Source organism: Castor canadensis, chromosome 12 (assembly GCF_047511655.1).
Source record: "Castor canadensis chromosome 12, mCasCan1.hap1v2, whole genome shotgun sequence".
Taxonomy (NCBI): Eukaryota; Metazoa; Chordata; class Mammalia; order Rodentia; family Castoridae; genus Castor; species Castor canadensis.
In genome coordinates, this window is record NC_133397.1 from 128472311 (window position 1) to 128498919 (window position 26609).

A 26609-nucleotide genomic window follows, 5' to 3' on the forward strand; every position below is an offset into this window, starting at 1 on the left:
TCACAGTGTCCTGTGATAAAATTTATTCCAGTGCCTTCGGTCTCTAACTCACCATCCCAACCAACCGAAACGGCCCAAAGCTGTTGTGCCCAGTGGCTTTTTCCACGTAGTGGGAAATAAATCTTGAATGTTACACTTTAGCTCTACCAGGAAATTAATTCTGGGATGTTTGCCCACATCCATTGTCATCATTCAGAAGGAGCCCCAGTTGTCTGATTAACCCTGCCAGGCCTCCACTGGCATCCATCAGCTGCCATGAGGTGGAGGTGAACAATGTGAGAGGCAGGACACAGAGCTACATCTCCACGGGTTCAATGCCTCCTTATTACCGAAGACCTCATTCTTGACCTGTCTGGGATTTAATAGTGGAAGTATGGCTCCTTCTGCAACAGCCCCCCCCCCCCACTACCTCATTTGATTACCAAGTTCAGAGAAGGACATTTTTCTTTTCTTTGCCTCCACTGAACACTGTTCCCCACCAAACAGATAATGTCATGGCTTTAAAAGTTAACGTGTGTGAATTAAAGACCGAGAGTCCGGCTGAAGAAGGCAGCCTTGCTCTCCTCCAAGGTGGTGTTTGATTTAGCTGAGAGGCCTCCAACACAGCTGCCTGTGTGGGAGAGAGCTCCAGCCCCTTCCTTCTGCCTGGGCGAACCCTGATTCCTGGCAAGTGCCGGAAACATGACCAGGAACGACCCATGGACTTGTGTGGACTTCCAATGGTGGTGGTTCTGCCACCCGGGTTTGCCTATAGCAGTTGGGAACAGAAGGGGACTGGGAACCCCTTTTCATGTTTCGTTGCTGCTTTGTTGGTGGGCATATAATGGTTGTCTTTGACAGTCAGAACTCTGCCCAGAGCCTGTCTCAAAGGCCCGAAGATACTGGCTTTGCAGTCATGAAGGGGCCCTTTGAATTCTTTTCTCATCAGTGGTGCGGGGTATATGTCGAGCCCCTCCACTAGCCAGTCTTGTCTACCTACATTCTTCCCTAATCTCCGGGCTGGCACAGTTTCTCTCTGTAGAACCACACAGCTCCACAGGCAGACTCCATGGCGAGAGCCCACTGTGCTGTAACCGACAAATCAACCCTACCAGACCAAACATGTCAAAATCCAGGACCTCGACTGAGGGCCTTGTCACTCAGTCTGCCTCCCTAGCATACTTGCACACGTACTCGTGCCTCTTAGCCAAGAGTTTAGCTCAGGACCAACACAAATATCAACAGGGAATGAGGCCACTTCCAGAGAGGCAGGTGGACTGTCCATGAGAACACAAGGCTAAGTTGTGTTTCCCTCAGACGTGATCAAGGGGCTTCGCCTTGCATCCGAAGCAGCTCCAAAAATGGCTCTGCCTTGACCTCTAGGGCCTTGGTGGGGGTGACATTCCAGATTGGTTTTAAAATACCTTCATCTGGACAGAGTTGTCAGACTTTCACCTAATGTCCACGAGCAGCTAATACCCTAGTGGGGTAGGAGTCACCACCCCTACTCCCGTTATCCAGGTCGGACACAAGCTTTGACTCCTATCCATAGCATCGTTCTACCCAGATGAAGTGGCAGGGAGCAGCTCACTGCGTTGTGTTCCCAGATTATTTAAAGAAAATAATGACTGTCTTCCTCCCCTGATGAACAGCAGTCATGAGGGAAAAGTAACCTGGCAGGGACTTAAAAGTCACTCGGCTCTGTTGATGTTCACGATAGTTTATCAAAACAGCAATAGGAATGGTGTTTATTAGGACTGTGGTTGAATGCAGACTTTTCTCACAGGAAGTTTACCTAATGTGTCTCATGAATGGACTTAGAGTGGCCACTGTAGCTCCTCACAATGACATCCTTGAGAGAATGAAGTGGGTTAAAACGAGCAAAGTCCTTGGACCAGCTTGGACTACAGTGCACACCTCCAGTGAGCTCCGGGTCAGTTTTTTGTTTTAGAGATGAAATCCAAGGTCTTGCACAGGCTGGGCGAGCATTCAGCCACCGCCCAGCATTTGCTCTTTATTCTAACAGTGAAGCACTTGTCCAGCCCTGTGTTTTATAAACGCTGTCTGATCCGATCCTTGGAACAAGCCTCTGAGGTCAGGCACCTCTCATTGTTATCACTAGAGAACACAGCTAGGAACCAGCACAAGGGTGTGGGACTCAGGTCTGTCCCACTCTTAAACACTGTGCCACGCCACTTCCCAAGGTGAGGGAGGAAAAAGGGGTCAGGTGTTTCAGAGTAGAAATGAAAGAAGTTTTATGTTTTCCAGAGAGGATCGGGATCCCATCTTGGCCAACATACCAAGAAATATGAGTATGAATCCACTATCTGCTAAACCACCCAGGATGGCACCTATGTCACCAAGAGTCAACCATGTCACTGCAGCCACTTTCTCCAGTATAGACTTCCCCTAAAACATGAGAGTTCAAAATGACCAGCCTGGGCGGCTCTGGAAGTCACATTATTGAATGCATTTGTTTATATTCATTTCTTTATGTCAAGAGTTATATTCTCATTAGCATCACAGCAAAAATTTAGTTTGCTAATTTCTGCTAGCTTATCATGTAACTCTGGGATGTTCAAAACACAACATACAGCTGCACTTCTTGCATCATTCAGGGCTTCTAAGCTTAAATCAATTCTATTCAGAAAACACTTCAAGAATCACTATCACGAGGAAACACTGTTACTCCAGTGACCGCGGCGAGCAAAACATGGCTCTGACCTCAAGGAACTGACTAGCTCTAGAAATGAGCTGACCAGAAGCCCAGATAGTGATTTAAATTTAAACTAATTAAAATTAAAATACATTGCTTCAGATACATTGGCCACCTTGCAAGTACCCAATAGCCCCATGTGGTTACTGGCTACCATACTGGACAGGACAGACACACAACCGTTCCATCCTTGCAGGGCTGGACTAAGATAAGAAATCTTCAGGATGCTGTGCCCTGACTTTGTGATTGGACTGTGGCTTACTCTCAAAGGCTTTCTGTTGACCTTGGGCAGGGCCCTCTGCTCCCAGTGTCTTCACCAGTAAAGCAAGGACATCAGAACAGGTGACCTCTAAGACTCTGTCCATCCAAATGTCTTGTGATGCTGAGGGACTTGGTAGAGCCTCCTATGTGTATGTCACAATGTGAACTGCTTAGGACAACTTTCGTCTTCCAAAATAATTTTGTTATTCATTGTAGAAATTTAATTTCAGGTTGACTCTAATTTCCAACACTTTGTACATGCACATATTTTTATTGAGGATGATATTCACATATCTTTATGAGGGTGTGTTGTGGTAATTCAATGCAAGTATCTTCACACAATTGACCCAATGAGTGAAAAGACATGGCGTTTGTCTTTCAGGGTTGAGTTTACTTCACTTAAGTATCTCTGTGGTCTTGATCTTCAGGAACAGATAAAACGACATTGTTTTATTGCTCATCTTTGCAGAATGTTGAGGTCCCTCTAAAGCAAACTTGAATGAGTATTTCCTTACCAGGCTTTAGCAGGTCAGTTCTGAAGACTTCTTGTTCTGCAGAATATTGGGTTCAGTGTTGACAAACTGGACGCAGGCCATGCCACCAACTGTTTTAACAGTCTATAGATTAGACAACCCCCACCCCACACACAGACAAAACTGTAGGCGTTGCATTGCTTTTGCCCAGAAGCAATGGATATTGGCTGAGAACCTTTGCTGTGCAGACGCCTTCCTTCTGGTTTAAGTCAGACCAGTGTCAGGCTGGGTAACAAATGCCTGTTTGCAAGACCATTGCTGACTAAAGAAAAACCTCTCTTTACTTTAGCCCCGTGAGGTGTGGCTACCCTTATTGGTATTTTTAAAAGAAACACCAACTCCATTTCTTCTTGAATTATTACTTTCTCAGCCTTGGTTCTGGTGATGCTCTCCTGCCCATCAGGGAAAACAGTTCCCTTTGTATTCTGTGTTTCACCTGAGACCTGAGACCTGTCCCCAGACAGTGGAGCCTGAGACAAGCGTTCAGTTTAAGTGACCCAGGGAGGGTGGATTTGCATCCCCTTGGGGTTCAGTTCAGCCCCTTGGGGCACTGAGGATGCAGGGCAGGACTTGGAAGTGAGGGTTGTGGTGAATGAGCTGGCTTTGCCTGCTTCTCCTCACGAGCAGGAGCTTGCTTCTCTGGTCCCATCCTGACAATTGTCTGTGTTCTGGATTCTTCCTTTCTCCTGATAAGAGCTGTGGAATCGAATGAATGGGGTTTGATACTTGCTCCACCTCTTAAAGAAGTGACAGGGGAGTTCTTAAAGCCTAAATTTTCTGGGCCACCCGGGCGTGACAAACCATCACCAGTGTTCTGCCTATCGTGTGAGACAGTGGTTTGCTGGCGGAGGGCACTGAAGGACTCATGAGCCCAGGGACTGTCTCTTCCTGTGGCCCCCGAGGTGCCAGGAGGAGCCGTGGGCTGGAGCAGGGAGGTGGGAGGGATCCCAGGCCTGGCACTTGCTGTCTGCAGGACTCACACAGGTCTCCACCCCAGCAAAATGAGGTTCCGGCTGACTCCCAGGCCCACCGTGGGGACGAATTAGTTCTTGAAGCCTGTACCCCGTCAACAGCCTTCTCACTGAGTCTTCCCACTTCCCTCCTCGCTCCCTATCAGCGATCACTTTTTATAATTTTTTTGTCTTGTTTTTGAATTGGCATACATCAATAATACGAGTGAATTTCATTGTGATAATTCTAGACATGCCTGCACCATGTCTTGGACAAGTTCACTCCCTCTTCCGCCCCTTTCAAACAGCGTTTGTGCGTTTCATTGTGCTGCCTTGGTAAGTATAAAAGTAGCCTACTTCCATCCTCGTCACCTCTCAGTGTCCTTTCCTTTCTCCCTCTTGCCCCCCCAACCTGCACAGAGTTCCCCATTTGCATCCGTGTCCCACCACCACCGCCACCATTTCAAGTCTAGGTTCCACACATGAGCGAGAACATGTGACACTGGCCTTTTCAGCTCGACTTATCTCACTCAGCATGGTGACCCCCAGTCCCATCCACTTTTCTGCAAATGACAGTTTCATTTTTCTTTAGTACTCAGTATCATTTTCAGATCCTATCTGATCATATAGATCACAGTGACATAGTCACTCCTCTGCTGAAGATTTTACCATGGCTCCCTGTGGCTTTTTAGTCTTTGCCCAGAGCACTCCTGGTTGTGTCCTGGGAGATCCCTAAGTTGATTGGTCATAGCACCCAGGCTGCAGGGCACTGATCTAGTTCCTGCCACTTACCTGGGTCTGCCCTTTGCCTTTCTCTGTGCCTTACAATGACCTGGGGAGCTTTGTACAAAATGCACATTCCGGCCCTGCTCTGTAGATTGTGATTTGATTGCCTGGGATGGGGCCTGATACAGGAGTCTTTTTAAAGCCCCTCTGTGGTCTAAGTCCCTGTGCTAAGCTGACCCTTCCACCTTTCCCTCCCTTTATCTAATTCCTGCTCTGTCTTCTTCCAGGCAGCCTTCCCTGACTCCTTCTCTGGATCCCCGAGTCTGCTAGGCTCCCTTCATCAGACCCTGATCATTCTGCCCTAGCCAAACGTATCCCCTTGCAGGAAGAGATTGTATCTTTCCTCCTTATATCCCTGGGACTAGGCAGGCTCTGGCATATTACGTTTTCAGTAATCAGTAAGTATTCACGGAACAAATTAATCAAGACAAGGTCATCTGACCTCTTGCAAGTTACGTTCTCAGAATGGAGCGTGGGTTCCCGTGTAGAGTGGGAACCGATGCCTGGAAAATACAGGCCGTGGCAAGTCTGCACACGCGGGAATCCTGTAGCATTTGAAGTAGAAGAAATTCTTAGTTTTGCCCTGTCATAGGTCATCAGGAGAAGAGAGACAGGAGAGAAATTCCTCCCCCACTGGCATTTCTTGTCATGAAACTGGAAATCTCTTCTCTCTCAGCCTGGCCAGCCTGTGCGTTCGGAGGGAGAGCCAGGAAGGCTCTGTGCTAGGAACGTCTCTCTCTCTCTCTCTCTCTCTCTTTAAAACTCGTTCATGGCCAGGCTTTCTGATCATCAAAGTGGCCGGTGTGCACCATGCCTCCTCATGCTGGGGAGTACTTTTGTCATTCTGAGGACTTGCATACTTGGACAGCCTTGGGCAGCAGGACAGCAGTCCTGACTAGCTCAGCAGGGAGAAGGGCACACCAGCTTTTCCAAGTCCCTGGCACCCCCACACCTAGACACATGGTGCAATTAACACCAGACCCCAGAGTGAAAGAACACAGGTTCCTAAGTGTCTTGCCTAGGGGACAGCCAATCCCCTGGCTGGCCTTTTTGTGCCCAGAGAGTCTGTATGGGCACCACTCTTCAACTCTCTCCTCCTTTGTGCTGAATCTGCAGTGCCTGGTCCTGGACAAGTTCGAGAGCTATGATGACGAAGAGCAACTCACCCAACGAGCTCTGTCTCTGCTGGAGGAAAACAGGTTCTGGGCCGGTGTGGTGTTTCCCGACATGTATCCCTGGACCAGCGCCCTACCACGCCACGTGAAGTACAAGATCCGGATGGACATCGACGTGGTGGAGAAAACCAATAAGATCAAGGACAGGTGACATGAATCACATTTGCTGTGGAGAAGGGGACTGAGGCTGGAATCCACCTCTGAGTCAGCAAAAGTTAGGCTAACCGAAAGGAAATAAGGCATTGTGTACAACCCAACAAGAGTCCTTCACGAAAGCACCTAAACAGCGTCACATTGTAGCTCACAGATATCGCCGTGAGTTACACTGTCACCTAACGTATAGCATTGGCTAACTCTGCAGTGTTTGAAAGAACCATGTCAAGAGCATGTGACCTTGAGCTGTGGAGTGGGTGAGTCACCCCACTCCCACTCACATCCTTTGTCCCCCCCCTCCTGTGTCTTTGCAGATACTGGGATTCTGGTCCCAGGGCAGACCCCGTGGAAGACCTCCGGTACATCTGGGGAGGCTTTGCCTATCTGCAGGACATGGTCGAGCTGGGCATCACGAGGAGTCAGGCCCAGGCAAAAACTCCGGTTGGAGTCTACCTCCAGCAGATGCCCTACCCCTGCTTCGTGGATGACTCGTGAGCCCCCATCCTCCCCCCTGACAAGCTGTAGGGCACCGGGGTGGGATGCTCCCAAGGTTTCCATATCTCCAGAAAGACCCCTAGAGACTGGGGCCAGGTGGAGGAGACTGGCGCTCTGATTGAAGGGTCTCCATGGCCTGAGCTTCAGGCAGGACAGAGGAGAACGTGAAGGGGAGGAGGGGACAGGGGAAAGAGCTGGTGTTGGACATGCAGAGGGGAGGATGGAATTAAAGCAATGGAAGTGAGCTTGGGGGAGGGGACAAGGCTGTCTAAATTCCCCACGACATAGTATGTTAGGTATGTGGAAAGGTTCTGGTCAGCGTTTGCCCAGTGATTGCCAAATCAGCAGATTCAGGCTGCATGGCAAGCAGATCTGGTTCCTAGGAGCCTGGGGATAATGCAGTCCCTTCTCTAATTACCATCCCCATGATGTGTGCTTGATGAAAAGGTAAAGAATGTGTTGGATGAGCTCCTGCCTCCTTCCCCGACCACCCCCATCCCCAGGCCTGTCCATCTGTTAGCTAGTAGTATGCTAAGCAAGTAACCTACTAATTTGCTGAAAATAGAGTTAGGGGGTCATAGAGAGAGGCCAGAGAGGGATCGGTGCTGGGAAGGCTCATTTACCACGGCAGATGGGGTCTGAAATCTCCCAGCATAGCAGTAGACACCTATAGTAGGTGGTAGGGGGACTGGGACAGTCACCATAGTGTATGGGGGGAGGTGTCAGGAAAGAGAGAACCACGCAGTCTAAAGAAAGGAAGAGTCAAATTGCCAGCTGGAAAGGCTGTAAAATAAAGCCCACTATGGATACAGGAAACCCCCTCTCTACACACTAGCCCAACCAGTTCTCCAGCCTCAGCTCTATGGAAGAATAAAGATAACAGTGGCTGTTTCCGGTTGAGGCAGAACTGGAAGTAGAGCCAAGGGCAAAAGCCCAGGTCCACTTTTAGGATCAGAATGGGAGGGAGCTGGTGGGTGTGGGGAGTCATCCAGTGTGGGAGAGCCCTCTGGTGGCCAATCCCTGGACTGCACGTTTTATAAATACACAGTTCTCTCCCTAGGGCCATTTTGAATGAAACCCTTCCAAGCTGGAACTGGACCCTTCCTGTGACAACACCCAATAGTTTCAATACATAATAATCCCAAAGACTTTAGTAGTACATCGCATACAGGAAAAACATGTGTGAAGAAGAAGTAATTCGGTTTATCAAATCTATTCTCCTTGCTGTAGTATATATCCAGGAATCTAGTCCACTTAAGCATGGTTGGTGGTATCAGAGGCTATTGAATCACTGATTTATTGATTGATCAGTTGTCTTCTGAAAGTGCCACACTGATTAGTTATTTTGTGTCTTTTCCTGTGTAACTTCCTGGGATAGAGTCAGTGTTAGGCTGGTTGACCCAGTGGGGAGCCCCATTATTGATCTCACCACAAAAACTAGTTCCCCTTGTTTGTTCTCCACCCTCCTGGGCTTCAGTGCTAGTGAGTACGTCCCCATCTATTCCATTCCTAGCCTACACCATCAAGTCTTTCACAAGTCCTTAAAAGGAAAGTCTATACTGGCTGACATTTTTATCTTATTTGCACATTTTACTTATAGAGCATTCATCTGGGCTAACCAGAAAGTCATTATCTTGATCTAAAGAAAAAGCAATTCTTTGGGGCAAATGTGGAATGTATTAAAAGATTCCAGCCCATTGAATGTCCAGGGCGAGGCGGGGGGGGGGGGGGGGGGGGGGGAGTTCTGCTTTGTCCTCAACACATCCAATGTCATTTCCTCTGTCTCTGCCAGCTACAGAGCACTCTGCTATTCTACTTCTCTCCTCTTGCTTTAGTTTCATGATCATCCTGAACCGCTGTTTCCCTATCTTCATGGTGCTGGCATGGATCTACTCTGTCTCCATGATCGTGAAGGGCATTGTCTTGGAAAAGGAGTTAAGGCTGAAGGAGACCTTGAAAAATCATGGCGTCTCTAACGCAGTGATCTGGTGCACCTGGTTCCTAGATAGCTTCTCCATCATGGCCGTGAGCATCTTCCTCCTGACTATATTCATCATGGTAAGCCACATGAAGGCCCCGAAATCTCTGAATAATTTTATTCCCTCCATCCCTCCTGTTAATGAACCTGTGCCTGAGTTAGTCATCCAGGCACCATGGGCAGCCGGACATCTCGCATCAAGGTAGCTCCTCCAAGGAGCCATTGTATCATAATGTCTTCCCATCTGCCACTTCCTACTCAGGAAGCCACAGACCAGAGACTCTCCAGCCCCATTCCCTGACCATCTGGATGCTAAAAACAAAGCCCACAAGGGGAGGGGATGTGAGTTCAAAGGGCTCCTCTCTCCAAACACAGAAAGGAGCTCAGGGAGTGTTTTCCAGGATTACTGCTCCAATAACTGGCTACAGTGGAATGCAGAGAGCCTGAGTCCTGGACTGTTTGTAATCATCCTAAGGTCCAGACCATTCCTAGCTTCACCAAGAAACATTCTGCTGCCTGCAAAATCTCCAAGACCTCTCTGTTTTCAAGGTGGGATTTGGAGTCCATCCTTTCTCGGTGATAAGGAGTTTTTATAGCCACAGAGCACCTTGTTCCATTCTCTTCCAACTTGCAAGTCCCTTGAAAGCTAGATTGGAAACCAAACATCATTGTACAATACACCGTTATCCTTTCTTTTAAGCCCCCTACTCCACCCCAGTGCAGGATCCTTTGTAGTTGCTTGAAGATAAGTACAGACATTTGATAGGCTTTGAGATTTTATTGGATGGAATTTGGTGTGATCTTTACACTGCAAGCTCCTGATACAGATGCATTAAGCTCCTTCTGCCTCTTCACCCTCACCATGTTGAGGGCCTCTCTACACTAGGCAATATATGCAGTATCCCACAGACAGAAGTGTCTCTCATCCCATGCTAGACCATACCTGGTGCCTACCTGAACCAAGAATGTTCTGTCATATATCTTGTCCAACCAACACATACCATTTCACCCAACTCCTGCCCCTTCTCTTTGCTGTAACGTGTACTAAATATGAGGGGGTTTGTTTTTCACTGTTATACTGTGACCAACTGAGCCATGGCTTTTGCTAAACCCAGTGTTAGAGTCCTATCAAAACCAATGGTGAGGTGGAGGTCATTCTATCCAGACAACCTCACCCCATCCAATATGGCTTTGTGTTTATTGAGAGTTCCAAGGCTCTACAGAGGTGAGGGGAGCAACCGAGTCCCTTCCACAGGGATCTTTGTTCCATCCATTCCCTCAGTCTGCTCCTCTCCCCAGCACCAAGACATTTTGTGTCCTCAGAGTTAACGGAGTTAGTGTGTAAACCTCTCACAGAGTGGCCATGAGGCTGTAAGAGACAGTGAGATCAGGTGAGGTCTGCCTCCCTAACAATGGCCGTGAGGACTTCAAAGCTTTTAGAACATAAGGTGAAGAATGTTCACCAAGAGTCTCTGACTCCTTGTGGGAACCAACATTGTTCCAGTGATGCCGGAAACAGCTTGCCACACCAGCAAAGGGGTTTCCTTTGAGTGACTCTCATCTTCCCCTGTCCCTTCCTCCCCAGCTCAACTCTGCAGGAAAGAAGTTGGAAGCAGTAACAATGGGAAGGTTCCATTGTTATTCAAGCTATTAGGGAAAAAAGAGAAAGAAGTGGTCATTGGAGGAAGCCAAGGCCAGTGACTTACATCCCTGGCTGAAGTCAGTGAGACATTGCACACACAGCCTACATGTCTGCGGGACTTTGGGCTGTGATAAGAAATTGATGTCTTTCTTCTGAGAAAAGCACGAGTCATGAGGTTCTTCCAGCCAAAAGCCACATATTCAACAGGAGCCCTAGCCTTAACTTTGACTACTTATTTATTGTAGTACGAGGGATTGAACCTAGGGCCTCTACCACTGAGCTACATCCCAGTCCCTAATTTTGACATTTTTTTGATTCATTCAGACTTTGGTTCTAGTTGAGCATGGCTCTCTTTCACCCACCTTTACCTTTTTTTTGCTATTGTTTGATTTGTTCTTTCCATCCCCAACAGCCATGAGACATGAAGGAGAAATGGCCGGTAAGAAGCGCTTTGTTCCACTCAGTTCTCACTGACAAGCACTGCCAATTGTTCTCTCTTTTGTACCCAGAGGAATCAAGTGTTTGAGGGACCCACTACCAATGTCAGAACCCACTCATGAGGGGAACGTAGAGGGGAAAGGTAGGAAGGAGAACCGAGGCCCCTCGGTCCTTCGGAGTGCTATGGTGCCCGCCATCTGTCCTTCCCGTCACATTACAACCCAACTGTGTGCCACTGGACAGGTGAAAGGCGGCCCAGTGCATATCCGGCAGGGATTGGTGTCCTCAGAATCCCAGTCCTTGTACCTTCATGTTCCCGAGAAAGTGCGGAATGATCTGTGGACGTTTGGGGATACAGTCAAAGGGTTACATTCCTCCTAGGAGGTCCATAGCAAGGGACAAGGAAGGTCCAAGACATTTCACGTCTCTGTTTATCCTACCACGTAATCGGGCAGCAGCTCACGCAACAAAAGCTGCTAGTTTGGCCCCGTTTTTTGCATAGCCAACATGAAAGGTACTGAGTACCGTGCACAGGTTCTAAGGAAAGTATTTGTAAGGTGTTCACAGATGGGGTAGACGCATCCTCTTCCAAGTGATCCGGACTCACTACTGATAGTTTCACCTGTGTGAATGGCAAACCTCAGAATACAAGCACAGATGATCTAGTCAGCAGGCCAAGTCCCAAGCAAAGTGTGAAGCTTGTGGCCTGCTGTGGTGGCACATGTCCATCATGCCAGCTGCTCAGGAAACAGAGGCGGAGGGCCACCATCCGAGGCCAGCCCTGGCACAAGCATGAGAAAACAAGTAAAGGCAGAAAGACTGGCGGTGAAGTTCAAGTGGTACAGGACCCTTAGTTCAATCTTCAGTATGGGAGGCCGGGACGATGTTGTTTTGAGTGGTCCCCTCTCCCCGCCTCTGTTCCAGGGTGCTGTTGATGTCCAAGGCCACGTACCCCAGTCCCCCCACCTTGCTCTAAACGAATTTGTCCACACTATCTCCTTTCCACCATGGACTTGCTTACCTCACTCATGACCATTACTGTTAAAGGTAAACTTAAGGCTGGGAATGGCGGTGCACAGAGTGGCTGTAATCCAAGCTACTCTGGAGGTAAAGATCATAAGGATCACAGTTCAAGGCCAACCTGGGCAAAAAGTTAGCGAGACCTCATCTCAGCAAAAGCTGGGTATGGTTTTGCATGCCCGTCATTCCCAAATACACAGGAGGCATTTGTAGGAGGACTGGAGTCCATGGGTGACCCTAGGCAAAAATGTGAAATCCTATCTGAAAAAAATGGCCAAAGCAAAGAAAAGGCTGGGGGCTCTAGTGGTACAGCAAGTGTCTGCCTAGGAAGTGTGAGACCCTGAGTTCAAATTCTGGTACCACACACACACACATGAAAAAAAAAACCAATAAACTTACGCCCATTAAAACCTTTCAAATTTTGATTAAACCATGGTTCATATAGTAGACAATTCTAGACCACAAGTGGTTCAGGGCTCCACTTAAGAAGCAGGGGAGCAAGTGAAGAAAAATATTTGATTGGTCAAGGTCCCTACTAAGAGGTCACTTGGAAAATTCTGATGGGCTAAGTTAGGGTTTCAGTTTGCTTAGGTTGGAACCCAGGTCACCAGAGCTGGTTGGCCTACTGGTCTCCCAGTTAATTTTTAAAAACATCACTAATGACCAGTAGACAGCTTAGTGCGTTACCCGTTCCAGGGAAAATGGCGTGTGTAAAATTAAAGGAACTCAGTCCACTGAGTGTGCACTGAACCAGGGTGATGGGAGAGATCCCACTAGGGCAGAGCGCTGCAGGGAGCCACATGTCACCCACTGAGTGGGACCACGTCCCTGTGCACGGGTGAGAGTTACTGAGGCATGGTCTCTGGTTTCAGCACGGGAGGATCCTGCATTACAGCGACCCTCTCATCCTCTTCCTCTTCCTGTTGGCGTTCTCCACGGCCACCATCACGCAGTGCTTCCTGCTCAGCACTTTCTTCTCCAAGGCCAGCCTGGCCGCAGCCTGCAGTGGAGTCATCTACTTCACTCTCTACCTGCCACATGTCCTGTGCTTTGCCTGGCAGGACCGAATGACGGCTGATCTGAAGAAAGCAGTGGTGAGGACCAGGGCTCCCCCATAGCCTGCCACCCACTACCTCTGGAGGGTCTATGGCAGCCTGGCTCGCTCTCTGGGAGGGTCCACTTTGCCTTTTGGACATAGGCTCAAAGGTTAATGTGGAGCTCAAAGGTGCAAGGGTGAGGGTGGGAGCAGTCTCCACCCTGAGCAGCCAGTTACTCCTCACTAAGCCTGCTGGGAAGTCATGGAAAACCAGTTCAGCCCCGTTTGTGCATGAGGAAAGAACGAGTCAGCCCATTTCAGTCACCTTCTTTTCTGTCTGAGAAGAATCAGAAGGAAGGGAGCCTGTGCTTCTGTCCCCTGACTGTCTGTATGGAAAGATGTTTGCATTAATTAAAAGTTTGTTTTTAGGGGGTTTTTTTTCTGCTCCAAAAGAATCTGGATCAGAGCCATGCTACGGTATCTTTAACAGGCTCTACCAGTGCATACAAAAGGGGTGTAGAAATGAACCCACAGAGTTAGGCTCTCTGGCCAGGAAAAGACTCCAGAAACTGACTTTGATGGTCTGAGAGACCCCAGAGGCTCTCTCAAGCTAACGTTGGTGTTTTCTCTGCCAGTTTTTAAATGGACCATTTCACCCTCTCATTAGTCAAGCTGATCAGCCTTAGCCCCAGAGGGGACAGTTTCCCTTGTCCTCCCCATCTCCGTGCTGTCCAGTGGAAGGGACTACCGCAGGCCTCCGTGATAGAAGAACCCTCTTTGGCTCCAGAGCTGCCTGGGCATCCATCTGCCTCTTAGTCCCCATGTTAAATAAGAAGTTAATTGCTGCCATTTATAGTACCCAGTTTTCACAATGGGCAGTGGTAAGAAGTCCTTGTGACTCAGCCTGTGGGTATTTTGGTAATCTGTGTCAGCCAGTTAGTTCTCAGAGACCACAGCAAAATTCTCTGGAGTATGGCTCTCCCAGAGGCTAGGGTTCTAGAAACTGTGTGAACACAGAGCTAGAGGATTTCTTCATTTTGCAGACAGACACTCAACTCCATGCAGGATCCTCCCAACTACAGGGAGACTGCTGAGCAAGGAAGGAGGAAAGGCAACTCTGTCCACAGAAGGCTGTGTGCTTTCTAACATGACAGGGACCACCCATGGGGACATGGCTAGGGAACTTCCTTCCAGACTTCCTTCTGTACTCCACCATTTAGTCAACTCGTTCTCTGTGAGAGAACCTAAGACAATGATTGTCCCTAGTGTGGAGAAGGGAAAGGTGGTGGTCCATGTAATCTGGCATTTTTCTAACCTTTCTGACAGACCTTGGGGCCTCCTAGCTTGCCCTGGGAAGCAGACATTTTTGAGGGACCTTCCAGTGGGAGTTTTCCAAAGCAGCTCAAGTTAGTATCTTTGTTATAGTCAGAACCACAGGAACTGAAACTAGGAGGAAGACAGGGAAAGGTAAGAAGGAGCAGGTGAGGCCATGTGGGCCTTTGGAGTTCTATGCTCCATGCCATTTGTCCTCCCTATCACACTGCAACCCAACCATGTCCCACTGAGCAGGTGAGAGGTGGGCCCGTGGATATTGGGCAGGAGTCTCTGAGGCCTGAGAGACCATCCCAGAATTCTCTTTCAATGAGAAGCCCACCTTAACCCTTCCTGAGTGGTCATATAAAAGACCCCCTGGTTGTCTTCTTGGCCCTCCTGCCCATGGCAGAGCCTCCTGTCCCCTGTGGCCTTTGGGTTTGGCACTGAATACCTGGTCCGCTTCGAGGAGCAAGGCCTGGGGCTGCAATGGGACAGCATTGCCAGCAGCCCCATGGAAGGGGACGAGTTCAGCTTCCTGCTGTCCATCAAGATGATGCTTCTGGATGCTGCTCTGTACGGCCTGCTTGCCTGGTACCTTGACCAGGTATTTCCAGGTGAGTGTCCCTTCTCCAAGGGAAAGGTAGCTAGATTCTCCATCTAGCTTAAACTTCATTCCCCGCCGAGCTCTTTGAACACGAGTAAAAAAATCCACCAGCAACTTCTGCTCCCTGCCGCCACCCCTGCCACCTTCCCAGTCCTCACCCCCTCCACCATCACCTGCTGTGAAGGTGTTGACCACACTGGATTCAGACTGATCTTTCTACAGCCCAGGTGGTGTCAGCCCTCCCGGTCACGTTCCTCTCATTCAGACTAGAACTCCATGCCCCAACCCTGGCCCACCAAATGCTTTGTTATCTGCCTCCAACCATCTTCCTTCTTCCCTCCCTTCTCCCCCATGCTCCTCTGCTCTGGCCACATGGTGTACTGTGTTCAACACCCTGAGAGCACCTCCTCTGCAGGCTGTTCTCACGGCAGGACCTTGTTTCTCTACACCCCACACCCCATGGCTTCAGGCATGCTTCCTCACTCTGTTTAAATGTCACCTTATCTCAGGGATCTTTCCAGACTACGAAGCCTAGAGATAAACAACATTCCTGTGGTGCTCCTGTCCCCTATCCTACTTTAGTGCTGGAAACACTTGTCACCACCTACATGATGGATCTTTATGTCTGTGTTCATTGACTCCCCAGGCATGGCAGAAGATGAGCCCACGAGATCAGGCACATGGTCTACTTCATTCACTGTGCCAGTCCCTTACCCAGCATAGTGCCTGACGTTTAGTGAACACTGAATAAATATTTAATTAATCTGCACCAGGGATTTAAAATTGGCTGCTCACACAGCTTTGAGATTGCTTTATAGGAAATCAGATTTTCTTTCAAATTGTCATTCCCCATAGCTAGAGAAGTCCCGTCTTCATTTGAGTGGCATCCATGTCAGCCCCCTTGTGCTATGGCCTCTGGGCCTGGCTTTTGATATTGTAACCAAGAGCAAGCAGGGGAAACTGAGGCTGGGCCTTGTGCCTGGGGAGGGGCAAACTCATAGCTCTCAGAAATAAGCAGGCAGCAACCCTGAATACGAGAAAGATGGCAAGGCTGAGTCCAGAGGCCTGGGTTTGGGTGTTAGCTGTGTAAGTATGAGTTCCCTAGAGTTGCTCGAACAAAGTTCCACACACTGAATGACTTAAAGCAATAGCAGTCTATGCTGGGATGACCTCTTGCCATCCCAGCACTTGGGAGGTGAGATCAGAAGAATCAAGAGTTCAAAGCCAGCCTGGGCGCCACAGCAAGACCTGTCTCAAAAAAAAAAAAAAAAGAAAGGGGAGTAATTTGTACCTCACTGGTCCAAAGGCTACAAATCCCAAATCAAGGTGTCAGCGGTCCCATCCTCTCTGAAACCTGTAAGGAGGGTTGCTTCCCTCCTTAGCCTGGCTTCTGGAGGATTTTGGTAATCCGGTTTGTGCATCCACTACTCCTCCAGCGTGCATGGTGTCTTCCCTATGTGTGTCTGTCTTTACCTGTCCGTCTTCTTGTGAGAACAATAGTCATATTGGATTAGGGACCCACCTGACTCCAGTGTGACCGCATCTCATGATAAGAGCACTGTGGTGACTTAATTCAAACACGACCACATTCCCACATACCTGGGGTGCAACTGTAGTGTCTTTTTTCCTGACTGCTCTGACACCAATGTGTGTTTGTTTTGGACACTAACCAGTTCTCTGTCACCAACCCCTGCATTCAATTCTGAGAGCAGCCAGAATTAACGTAGAAACAGTGGTGCCCAGACTGCCCTCGCTTTAGCCAAATGGTCTGCTTTCAAAATCAGGGCTTTATAGGAAAGGATATGACTCAGGAACAGTCCCATGGGAGAGATGCAGGGGGCAAGGCACAGGGGTGACAGGGGTGGGCGGTCTGCAGCCTCCACACCATCTTGGGGCCAGGACCAAACTGTGTTTGCCAACTGCAAGCTCCCCAAATCCTGTTCACAAGTTGTTGTTGTTTTGGTGGGACGGGGGTTTGGACACAGAGCTTTGCACTTGAGCCACACCTCCAGTCCATTTTGCTCTGGTTATTTTGGAGATGAGATCTTATGAACTATTTGCCCAGGCTGGCCTTGATCCTCTGATCTCAGCCTCTCAAGTAGCTAGAATTACAGGTGAGAGCCACTGAGCCAGGCTGTTCATCAGTTTTTTTTGTTTGTTTGTTTTTCAGTGGTACTGGGGTTTGAACTCAGGGCCTCACACTTGCTAGGCAGGCACTCTACTACTTGAGACACTCTGCCAGCCCTGTTTATGAGATTTTATAACCCACCATCCAGCCCCTTCTCTTCCCTGAAGGTCAGAGTTTGAGCAAAAAGTTCCTCTCTTCACATCTTTGGTCTTTCTGGCGATCAATTCCCAAGACATTGGGGTCCCAACCCTGAATCATCTCATAAACACTTACTCAGGGGCAGAGAGAAAAAGAGCTAATTGTGAATAATTTTAAAAAGAAAGAAAAAGAAAAGAAAAAAATGCTCCTATCAGTCAGGCAATTTCAAGGCTTTTAAGAGCTCTTGCCCTGCACAGGAACTGGGAACAGAGAGCAAGTGTATTTTGTAATATTCCACTGACCCCAACATGTCTTCTGGGAGAGGGTCACAATCCAACCCATGACAGTGACCTGAGCAAGACACTTGGAGTTGCCCAGCCTGTTTCTTTGTACCTCCCTGTGCCATTAGAAAGATATTTCATATGTGAAAATCTGTTGGATTGGAATAGAAGTTTTTGCATAAATCAAACTAAAGCTTTTATTTGGTCAACAACTGTTTACTAAGCACCTAAGTGTGAGGCTCAGCAGGACCAGGTTCTGGAAATCAAGGGGTAGAAAAGATGGGCCCAGGGCTGGGGTTGTAGTGTGTCTCTTACACATAAGGCCTAGGGTGAAAACAAAACCAAACAGAACAGAGCCAGGTCTTCCCTTGAAGAAGTCATAGCTGTTGAGAAAGCAAAAACAGCACTTTTATAAAGCTGACATTTTGTAGGGACCTTGCAAAGATTGGAAGTCGGGAATCTTCTTGAAACACAGCTGGATGCGATAGAATGGGGGTTGAGAAAGGTGGCACTGGAACCAGGTTATCTGAGTTGGAAGTTCTGCATTTTCCCTTAATTAGCCATGACCTGGGGTGATGGCTCAGACTTGGTGAGCATCGGTTTCTGTGTCCACAAGAGTATTTCTGCCTATTCCCAGTGTTGTTTTCAGGATTTAACACACAGAAAGTGTATCCAACAAATGTTAGTGATTATGATCTTCACTGTTACCTGGTAACTCCTGAGGAAGGACATGATTTAATTTTTTTTAATAAAATTTATTTCTTGGAAAAGTAATGTCCGCTAAGTGTTTCTGGTAGCACCCAAAAACATGAGCTTTCAGGTGAAAACCTATGAGAACGAGTACATACAGTACAGGAGAAGGCTACGTAATGGTTTGTGAACAGAAACACTGGAGTTACAATTCGAGGCTCAGCTAGGTGAATTCTAGATCTCACAGACCTGTGGTATGGTGGGAGGAGAGCACTGCTTAAGCTTGTCCTCTAAATCTGTCTTCCTCTGTCTAGGAGACTATGGAACTCCACTTCCTTGGTACTTCCTTCTCCAAGAGTCTTACTGGCTTGGTGGTGAAGGTGAGTTATTTAAAAATTAAAACAAAAACCCCTTAATGTTGGGAACTAGCTCCTTGGACTATGTGCAGGATGCGTGGGGTTGTTAAGATGGCCTTATATCAAGGGCGTGATTCCTGACAAGTCAGCAGTCTGCTGGGAGCTCTGCCACCCAGGGAACAGCCTGCTCAAGCCCATTTTTGTGAGTAGCGGGGCAGGATGAATGGTTGAGAACTGACATCTTGTCCAGTGGATTAAATGCCCAATTAAAAGATGGATTAAATGCCCAATTAAAAGAAGGCCACACCATTTCAGCGGTCAAATGGCTTTTCCAATGTTTCAGTGTAAAGCAGGGATTCCAGGAATCATGAAGGAAAACTTGCCTCCCTTCTCCCTTTACCCTCTCTACCTTTTCAAAGTATAAACTAATCCATCTTCCCAAGAGGAGGCTGAGGCAGGCCACCCACACTGTTGGGTCTCCCAGGATCTCCTGGTGTTGACCTTCTTTGTGGTTGGGGAAGAAGGCTAAAATGACATTTGCCCTTGATGCACCTTAGACAAAATTTACCTTCCCTCTGGAACAAAACAGGAGATCTAGAGAAAGTTGTAGATGTCAAGAAAAGCAGACTCCCGAGAGTTCTGAGAGGTCAGACATTCTGGAGTCCCAGCTGGAGGTTCTGCATGCAGAGGAAACACTTGCACTGTCGGTTGTTCACTATCTGCACTTGACTTTGAATTTCTGGGCTTGGCCAGGACTTACCCTTAAGCACTGAGGTAGATGTTTGTTTTCTCCAGGGGATTAGTCTAGGGCCTTTAAAAGGCTTGGGTAGGGTTTTTTTTGTCTTGTTTTTTTTGGTGTTCCTCCTCCTCCTTCTCCCCACTTCCTCTAGTGGTCCAAACAAACAGCACTTCAGTGTTTTTGCATCATGTTCAAGTTATAATCCTACCATCAGCAGGCATTTTTGACACAGGAGCATGTTCTAATGGCAGTCAATACCAGGACTTGTGGACATTTTTTCCCCTCCATGATTCCAAGAGATTCTCTGATGCTTAAGGGAGAAAAAAAAAAAAAAGTGAGACAAGTGTGCTCCTTCAAAAGTGAATCATGTTGACTTTTGCAGACTGAAGTCAAATACTTTCTACCTGTCTCACAGGCTAGACAGAATTAGATCCCTCCCACTGTCTAAAATCAGAACACAGCTGAGTGTCTCCCCCAGCCCCTCCTCTCACGATGAAGAACCCAGCCTGAGGGACATCGGTATCTTGCACAAATCCCCATTGGTCACTGGGGATAAAATCTGGAGTGTGACAGCTCGGAAGGTGACCATGGGGATGATGGAGAATCGACTCAAATTTAGAACACTGCAGATGGCAATGCTTTGTCTACCATGCCTCTCCCACACAGCCTGCAAATCTACAAGCCCTGGCTGGCTGCTGACTTTAGGCACCTACCCTTGAGGTTCCCGAGGGACGTGGGGCTGTGGCTTCCTCCTGCCCCTGCTTCCTCTCTGGCTGGATGGCCCTTCTGCTCCTTTTTCCCTTCCAGGATGTCCTGGTGTCCTTTCAGACCAAATGCCAAGCTTACAAAAGACGTAAAAACGTCTGTGTGTTTGTACATGTGTTGTGTTGTGTGTGTGTGTTGTGTATGTGTATGTATGCTGTATGTGTATTGTACATACCACACTTAACACTGTCCAGGCTTACAGCCCCTCTACCCCCAGGCTCCATCCTAAGAATGGCTTTCTCAGGGGAGTCATTTCTCAAACCCTAATTTATGTTGGTTGCACATGATGTCACCTTGAACAAACTTTTACTCCAGGGTCACCAGAGCTGACATGTTTTGGACCAGGGAGGAGGTGAGGGCTGGAAGTGCAGCTCAGTGGTAACACACTTGCTTAGCATGCACCAGACCATGGGTTGGATCTCCAGCACCACAAAAAAAAAAAAGAAAAAAGTGAAAGCAAAGTAAAACTCCCCAACTCCAAGGCTCCAGTTACAAAACTCCCTCTGGGCTTGGCAAAGACAAAGATTGGGTTGAGCACTTCTCAGCCAGGCAGCAGGTCAAGTCCGGAGGCCATGCAGGAGGCTGATCTCACCAGGAATGCTGGCTTGGCCCTCTGGGGGAGCTGCCTTCCCGTGGTGGGAAACTCCTCTGCTCCCCCACTTCTCCCTTCCTTTCCTGCCTCTGCTGGTGCTCAGCTGTCACTGGGAAATAACATTGTCTTCTGGTTGGTGCAGGGTGTTCGACCAGAGAAGAGAGGGCCCTGGAAAAGACAGAACCCCTGACAGAGGAAATGGAGGATCCAGAGCACCCAGGGGGAACAAATGGTAAAACCCCAAAGTAGCAAAGCAGAGGCAAGGCAAGGCTGTGAACCCTTTGGAGGGCCAGAGAAAAATGCCTCCTGGGGGGGCAAAGCAACGCCCAGGAACCTGACACCCCCTGGTGACGGTGTTAAGTGATGTCCAGCTGCACACAGGGGAACATGATAGCCCAGCCCAGACATGAACATGCTTCCTGGAGAAAGCAAACCCTAAGCATGCAGGGTGTTTGTGCCCTCGGGAAGCCCCAAGTGGAGTCCACAAATGTGCTGACTTCCGAGGATTTATTCAGAACAATGACTTGACCTAAAGCGGACATGAGCTAGGAGGGAAGACAGAAATAAATGCTTCTGTGTGCAGGGGACGGAGTCCAGCAGAGACGAGGGCCCTTTGCTCCTGGCTTACAGATCCACAAGCCATTCACTCAAAAGTTTTCCTGACAGCAGATTTGCCGGGTCACTCCTGACAAGTGGGACTGGCATCCCTGGCTTCTGCGGCTGCCTTCCTTCTTGAACCAGCTCTGGCTTCCTCACCCCTAAGCACATGCATTTCTTTGTGGATTGGGGCCTGTGACTTAGCCTCCATGTACCCCCAAAGCAGGGGACTGGGGAGACTAGTCCCATGTCAACTACAGTTGAGACCAGGAGGCACAAGTAGACAAGCAATGAGATTATTTTTTTGCGGGGAGCAAATGTTTAGAATTACATATTCAGACAAGTTAAGCCGTGCTATAGAATGTGAGCTGGAGAAAGGGGCAGCTGGGGGCAGGGGGCAGTGGAACGTATAATAAGAGTCTGCCCTGGAGGGGACAGAAAGGCAGGATGGGGCCCCAGGAGCAGGGATGAGTAAACCATCCCAGAGTTCAGAGAAGGAAGAAGTCATCTGTAGTCAAACATGTGTGCCAAGGTTGACTGGGAAAGTGGTGGTCCCAGGAATGGGCACAGGGGTCAGAAGGAAAATGATGTTTAAGGAAGAAGAGGAAGAGCCTGAGTTGCTTCCAGAAACCCACGAGGAATCCCACAGACTGTTGGAAAGAAGGGCTTTTGACTGAGGTGGAGTTTGGGACTAAGTCTATGTGTTAACAGTGAGTGGTTTAGAAGACATGGGCCCTGGGTTCAAATCCCACCTCTGCCACTCATGAGCCAGATGACATCAATAGGACACTTGGTGACTCTCTATCTGGGTTCCCTTACTACAGAAGGGTGTGATGAGGCACTTGGCGGGAGGACTTGACACAGCCCTGGCACAGTCGGTGTTCAATACGATTACTACCTCCTGGCCACGCTGGGTCAGGTGGAATTACAGGCAGAAGACATGGGTCCTGAGAAAGAACTGGGAAAACACGCGTGAAGAAACACGCTGTATTTATACGTGTGTCTTTTCCTCCCAGACTCTTTCTTCGAACGTGAGCTTCCGGGGCTGGTTCCTGGGGTGTGTGTGAAGAACCTGGTGAAGATTTTTGAGCCCGGTAGCCGGCCAGCCGTGGACCATCTGAACATCACCTTCTACGAGAACCAGATCACTGCATTTCTCGGTCACAATGGGGCGGGGAAAACCACCACCTTGTAAGTCTTTCAGCATCGTGGTGGCCTGTCATTTCCTGGCTTCCTTCTTGCCACGCTCTCCAGTCTCCTGAATTCAGTCTCCACAGAATTTCTGTGACAAAACACATACTTATGGTCCCAAGAGTTTGTGAAGCATACTACAGTATGGAAACTCATATGAATTGTTTTATCTGATCTTCACAAGAAGCAATGAAAGGGATGAGGAGTGAATTTTTTGTGCCAGGGAAGTGGGCATTCCAAGAGTTTAAGTGACTTTCCTGAAGCCACTGCCGTTAGTGATTCAGTGGGTGCCACAAGCCAGGCCCTCACCTCCCCAATGGCCTCTTCAGTTTCTTCCCCCATCCCGCTAGCCTTACTACTATCCACAGTGGGGATAAAGCCCTGGCCAATGCCCCCAGGTCTGTATGGCATTGCTATTTTTTAAGAAACACTCATTTTCCTACCAGCTACCAGGTTAGGGACCCTTGATGAGGGTTGGTCACAGTTCTGAAAAAGCACAAAGAATGCAGTCTTTAGAGGGGCCACTGGGGTCCCTGGCACCTGAAGGCCAAGTTCAGAGAAGATGCAAGGGCCTACAAGGGCCTCTCAGCTCCTGGGAGGAGAAGGGACTCCCATACTCCTCAAAGGGGCCCCGGTGCCATCTGCCAGGGAGAACACGTCGCCAAGGTTCCCATGCAGATCTCTCAGGGGACAACAACACATGTGACAGCAGTCCTTGGCTCCTCGCAAGGCCCCAGGAAGGAACAGCAGTGCACGCCCTGCTTTGGAATGCCTCTTGGCCGCTCTGTGGGTGTGGAATGCAGGACCCGCGCCTTTCTGTTTGGCTCTGTTTCCCTCTAGTGGTTAATCAACAGATTTTATCAGCGCTCAGGGATGGGGCTGGGTGTGGTGGCTCTGGGTCGACCTCCTTGCTAACTTCAGAGAACTGGAAGCCCCATCCAGGACCCCAGGACTTCCCAGAGGCAAACACATTACTTCATCAATTGCTGTAGAAATGCCACTTCCCCTGGGGGGAGGGGCGGAGACACAATCTTTAATAAGAATGCTAGGAATAGTTTTGGGGTTCCTGCTACACCACTGCCCTTCTAAGTGCATTTCAGGTGGCCTGGCCAAATGGCTCAAGTGGTGGAGTACCTTCCTAGCAAGCGTGAGGCCCTGAGTTCAAACCCACCCACCACCCAAAAAAAATCAAACTAAGTGCATTACATATACTAACTCACTTCATCCACACGACCACCCAAGCAGGTGGGAGCCATTATTTCTGGTTTTACAAAAAGAACCATTGTGTTGCTATTGGTACTTTTATGCTTTGGATCCAAAGATGATATTTTTTGTGGTAATCCCTGTACTTGCCTGGAGTCAACGGTTCAACAGAGACATATTGAACACCTAGTGCGTTCAGGTTCCCCACCATGGTCAGGGACTTACCTGCACTTTGGAATGGGGACACCTGGCTTTTCAACATCCATGAGTGCTCTCCAGCAGGCAACACAGTGAGCCATCATCTTTAATTGAGCCTCTTAGCACCAGGTAGTGTGACGTCGGACTGAGGGACCCCTGTGGGAACAAATGACCACTGTGTACCTGGGCATCCCAAAGTCCCATCATTGCTAGCCTGAGAGCATCAGGAAATAAACAGAAACAGAGAAGGAAGGCAGGCGTGGTCCTCTGCTTCAGGTCCTGAATGTACACCCGGGTGCAGAGCCCTGTCTGGGAATGATGGTTGAGTTGGGTACAGGCAGGGGTCACTGTGAGAGTCCTTACTGATCCTGGTGGGGAGCTGCCCTCCCACCTGGAGTCCCTAAAGGCTGTCTCTTCTGCCACCAATCCTGTGTTCGGCAGGTCCATCCTCACAGGTCTGCTGCCACCGACAGCAGGGACTGTGCTCATCGGGGGAAAGGACATTGAAACCAACCTGGATGAAGTCCGGCAGAGTCTTGGCATGTGTCCTCAACACAACGTCCTGTTCCACCAGTAAGTAAAACAGGAGATGTCCCTGGACTAGGATGTGGGTCAGAGGTAGAGGGCTTGCCTAGCATGTGTGAGGCCCTGGGTTCCACCCCCCGCACCACGGGGGAAAAAATGTCTGCTGAAAATGTTCTCCTCCCTATCCTCACCCATTCCCCCACACACATGTGTGCTGTAGAGACCAACTCAGGGGTCTGGTCTGGACGCAGGTGTTGATGCTCTTGTCTGGGCTCCTCCAGGTTCAAGGTCCTTATCCTGCTTGCAGTGAGGCTGTGCTCAAAGATCCCCCTCAGAAGAGTGACCCCCGCCTTCTCTCTGACGGAGTGGCAGATCTCAGGCCCCTTCTCAGCCCTGAAAGACTTCCTGTCGGGGATCCAAAAGAGGACAGCCTTTGTTTCTTTTTCCCATTTTAAACCGTGGCCCCAAGGACTGACATTTCAGTTTCCTTTTTCCAATTAAAATATCTTTTATTTCTTATCTACAAATCTAGTCATTGTTAGAAGGAAGAAAGGAAGGAAGGAAGGAAGGGAAGATAGCTAGGCCTGGTAGCATGGCTTAAGTGGTAGAGTGCATGCTTAGCAAGGACGAGGCCCTGAGTTCAAATCCCAGTTCTGCCAAAAAAGAAGTCACCAGTAATTTCACTATCCAGAGAAAACCACTGTTAACATTTTAGAACTTTCTCCTGTTACAGATTGACATGGATACTTTAAAACTATAAGAAGAATAAACTATGCATCTGATTTTTAAAAACATGACTCTTTAAAAACCATGATTGCTTTTTGTCAAGCTGATATCGTGAATATCTTTTTGTCATTACATATTCCTTTGCCCGGGAATTTTTAATGTCTGCGTGCTATTCCATTGTTTGAGTGAATTACTTAGCCATCTTCTCGTTAGGTGCTTACGCAGAAGTCATGAACCTCCTGACTGCTGAATCCTCGTTCTCGCCTTTATTTCTGTAAGAGAAATTGCTAGAAGTGCCCACGGCTTTTCCTGTCCTTGTAGCCTCACGGTGGCCGAGCACATCCTGTTCTACACCCAGCTGAAAGGGAAGTCCTGGGAGGAGGCCCAGCTGGAGATGGAGAGTATGCTAGAGGACTCAGGCCTCCACCACAAGAGGAATGAAGAAGCCCAGGACCTCTCAGGTGCTTGGTACTGGAAAGAGACAGGGAAGTCACTGTGTTACTAAAACAGCCAGGTCCAAAAGGCCAGGGTCGCTTTCCTCATTTATGAGCCTGAACGCCACTGCGGCTTGAAAGCTCTATTAGCAACGATGGTGGCAATATCAAGCCACCGCCGGATTTAAGATGCCACCCTTGTGCCCAGCCCTGGGGCTTTTTCTTCGTGACCCCCATCCTCCTTGTGCCTGCAGGTGGGATGCAGAGGAAGCTGTCTGTGGCCCTGGCCTTCGCGGGAGATTGCAAGGTGGTCGTTCTGGATGAGCCCACCTCTGGGGTGGACCCCTACTCCAGGCGCTCCATCTGGGACCTGCTGCTGAAATATCGCTCAGGTGATGTCACTGCTCAGTGTCCTGGGCTCTGTCCGAGGCGTCCTCTGTGGGCTCCTCCTCATGCCTGGCGTTTTGTGACAGGGTACACTAACGTCATTCCTACACTCAGAGAGGACGTGGTCAGTGAACCCAAGTCCCAGTTAAAGCCTCCTGAGATTTTTACATCACAGGGCATCCTACTTCCCAAAACATTCTAGAATGCTCTCTCCACCTGTAGCCCTTCAGTCTGGAGCAGTGAAATTTCTAGATGAAATTCCCCTCCGACTAAAAATATTTGTGTCACCTACAAACATCCCAGGATGATCCATAGTTGTAGGATGACCACTCAAGACCAGGTCTGAGGATAACACACCAGGTGTCCAGCGCCACAGATGGAAATGTCTAGGAATGGGACTTTTACCACCCATCCCAGCACCTTCCAAAGGGCTCAGATCCAGAAGACATAGCAGGTAGCACTCAGAAGACCTGAAAGGGTGACAGCATGGTTCCATCCTGTGCAAGCTGGAAATTTCCACACTGTCCTTTCGCAGAGGGCTGCTACGCCCCAATTTCATTACGGCTTTCCTTCATGGAC

General features: G+C 48.9%; 1 protein-coding gene across 3 annotated transcripts in view; it reads left to right on the forward strand.

Annotated features, from left to right (window-relative positions):
* Positions 1-26609, forward strand: part of Abca4 (ATP binding cassette subfamily A member 4) — a 125470-nt gene that overhangs the window by 50066 nt on the left and 48795 nt on the right. For all 3 annotated transcript variants that reach the window (XM_020163928.2, XM_074050951.1, XM_074050952.1), the window contains 11 exons: positions 6342-6547; positions 6868-7044; positions 8884-9106; positions 12999-13220; positions 14886-15090; positions 18632-18697; positions 20912-21001; positions 22383-22557; positions 24400-24531; positions 25531-25670; positions 25898-26035. In XM_020163928.2, the coding sequence (XP_020019517.1) occupies positions 6342-6547; positions 6868-7044; positions 8884-9106; positions 12999-13220; positions 14886-15090; positions 18632-18697; positions 20912-21001; positions 22383-22557; positions 24400-24531; positions 25531-25670; positions 25898-26035 (1774 nt within the window). The remainder of the gene's footprint in view (positions 1-6341; positions 6548-6867; positions 7045-8883; positions 9107-12998; positions 13221-14885; positions 15091-18631; positions 18698-20911; positions 21002-22382; positions 22558-24399; positions 24532-25530; positions 25671-25897; positions 26036-26609) is intronic.